We start from the raw sequence: 2500 nt of genomic DNA, 5'->3' as shown, positions 1-2500 counted from the left end.
AAACGCACTGTTAAGACAGCAGGTAAAAGTTGGTCTGTGTTCTGTCGGAGCTGCCTGCGACGTGCTGATGAGATCCAAAAAGATCGAAATCGCGATGCGCGTCTGGCAGTTTCGACAGAATACAGACCACTTCGAATCATTTTATTCTATAATTAACCCATTAATAAATAATCTATCGATTCCTGATAGACTGTGTTACTTATTTGTTTGTTTATTTACAGATGCAAAATTCTGGGCGGGCAGGGGCCCAAAACCTTCGCCTCAAGGTATCAGAATCCCGGATGAGAATGGCAAAGAAACACCCCTTAGGAAATATGATAGGAAAACGGTGGTTTTGACTCTACCAGGAGAGCTAACAGTTTTTGACATAGGCCACTTTGGTATCTGGTGCGAACAATTCACGGTCGATTTTGGACATGTTCAAATCCCTTCGACCCTTAACATTCCACCTTCGTTAAAAATGCTCGGCGTCAGTCCACAGGTAGGTTGTTACACTTTAATTTACTGAAATATAAACTCCCTGTTGCTTATTGAGACAGGCTAACATTTTTACGGTTTTTCAAAGGCTTATAAAATAACATCCCCTTTCATCTGGTACCTACACTGTGGTGGTGCTCTTACTGCTTCCGAAACAAAATTATTAATAAGTGTTGATTAATAAACAAAAGGTGGTCATTGGAAACAAAAGGGGACAATGTAAAATGTTACAGGACGCCTCTGTTTTTAATAAGAATATTGTGAATATTTACAAATACTAAAACAAATGAAACTTAAGTGTGGAAAATGACATAAAAATATTAAAGCTGAAGTCAAAAAGTAACTTGTTATACTAATAAAATCAATTTCTCGCTATTTCTTCGTAACAAATTTTTCCTTATTGTCGGCTGGCTATTGTGAGCATTGGATATTGAGCTTCATCTTTTTATTTCTTTCTTCTTTGTTCTGAATCAATCCAAGTGAGCGGGTTGGAATGCAACAAAATTTATTGTTCCATTACCATTATTCGTTTAAGCTTTTTTCTGCTTTTTCTTCTACTTCTCAAATTTTCTACTCTGCAGACCATTTTCATTTCCTGGTCTTCTTCTTCTTCTTTCATTCCACCTTCCACCCCCACCCCCCACTAGTTTTTCATTTCTGTTGTTGCAGAAACGACCTCGCTTGGATTTAATCGCAAGCGAAGTGTCAAAATCAAGAACCCAACTAGTGGGGGGACAAAACATCAGACCGACAACGTTTCGACCCCCATCACTAGTACTACCCCAGCATCGTAGTGACGTTGCCGAAATCTATAAATCCGCATCTCCCCAACATGGTCTGGTTCATCGCGATATTTTCGGAACGGCAAGACAAAACTCGATCAACAACAACGGAAATCCTCAAGAAGACCAGCAACGGTACCAAGAGCAGTTGTATCAGCAACAGCAACTGCTGATACAACAACAAAGGCTGCAAAATCCACAATTTCAAAATAATAACCAGTTTTATAATCAACAGCAATTTGTCCCACAACAACAGCAACCGCAACAACAACAAATAAACTATTTCCAACAACCGAATCCTCAAGAAATCGCATATAGACAAAGGTTGTTCGAACAACAAAGGTTCGCCCAAGAGCAAGCCAGTTATAATCAACTATTACAAAATAGGAGACTTCAAGAAGAGCAACTTATAAGGGCCATGATCAATAGGCAAAACCGATTCACTATAAATAATAACCCAAATTATAATAACTAAGAAAGAATCAGTTTCTTTTTAAAATAATTACTTATTCGTATCTTTAATACCACGGTTCCTTATCCCCAAAATTCTTTTCGTATTTCGTAGGTTTATCAAATAGATCACAAATTCCAAATATTCAATTCGTAAATTTTCTCATTCTGTAGTTATTTAAACGGGTCTGTTATTTCAAAATTATCATAAAAATTTTTTGTAAATATATAAATATGTCCATTATGTGAAGTTTATTTAATTAATTGATAACTTCTCTGGTCCAACGTGAGTTATAAATATCTAAATAATAACTTACTGGCCGTTAGAAAATGTACACCTGTGTGTTTTTTATCTGTACATTATTATTTAATAAACACCTAATTAACAAGTGTTACGTTATTTCATTAGAATAACAGGCACCTAAAAATGAGAATTATAATTTTAGATGCTTTTGAAATCATTATAATAATTAATTACAGATTTATAAATGAGCACCACCACAGGAGTTCAAATATCGTTGCAAATAATACAAAATGGTGAATTAAATGTCTTCGTGTATTTTTATTTTTGATCTATCTTTATTTTTAAGAGTAAACTTAACTGCGAAATCCTCTTGGACGAAAGAGCATTCGAAGTACGCTGGGCCGTTGCAGGTGAAAGTATCGTTTTACAACTTGTGGCGAAATTGGGTACGTTTCTATGCAATTATTACCAAATAATCGTTCCTTTGTACTAGTAAAACACAGTGAAGTTCGCTGATGATTACGTCGAATTGAAATATCAATCATGT

At 35.6% G+C, this 2500-nt stretch overlaps 1 protein-coding gene across 1 annotated transcript in view; it reads left to right on the top strand.

Annotated features, from left to right (window-relative positions):
• LOC108737643 (protein Skeletor, isoforms B/C) overlaps positions 1-2100 on the top strand; it is a 41911-nt gene extending 39811 nt beyond the window's left edge. Inside the window, exons 4-6 of the mRNA XM_025978747.1 lie at positions 16-22; positions 190-481; positions 1147-2100. Of these exons, the coding sequence (XP_025834532.1) occupies positions 16-22; positions 190-481; positions 1147-1734 (887 nt within the window). The 3' untranslated portion in view covers positions 1735-2100. The remainder of the gene's footprint in view (positions 1-15; positions 23-189; positions 482-1146) is intronic.
• Positions 2101-2500: the final 400 nt, after the last annotated feature.

Source organism: Agrilus planipennis, unplaced genomic scaffold (assembly GCF_000699045.2).
Source record: "Agrilus planipennis isolate EAB-ADULT unplaced genomic scaffold, Apla_2.0 scaffold7, whole genome shotgun sequence".
In the NCBI taxonomy this organism is placed as follows: domain Eukaryota; kingdom Metazoa; phylum Arthropoda; class Insecta; order Coleoptera; family Buprestidae; genus Agrilus; species Agrilus planipennis.
This window is presented reverse-complemented; position numbering and strand designations above follow the sequence as displayed.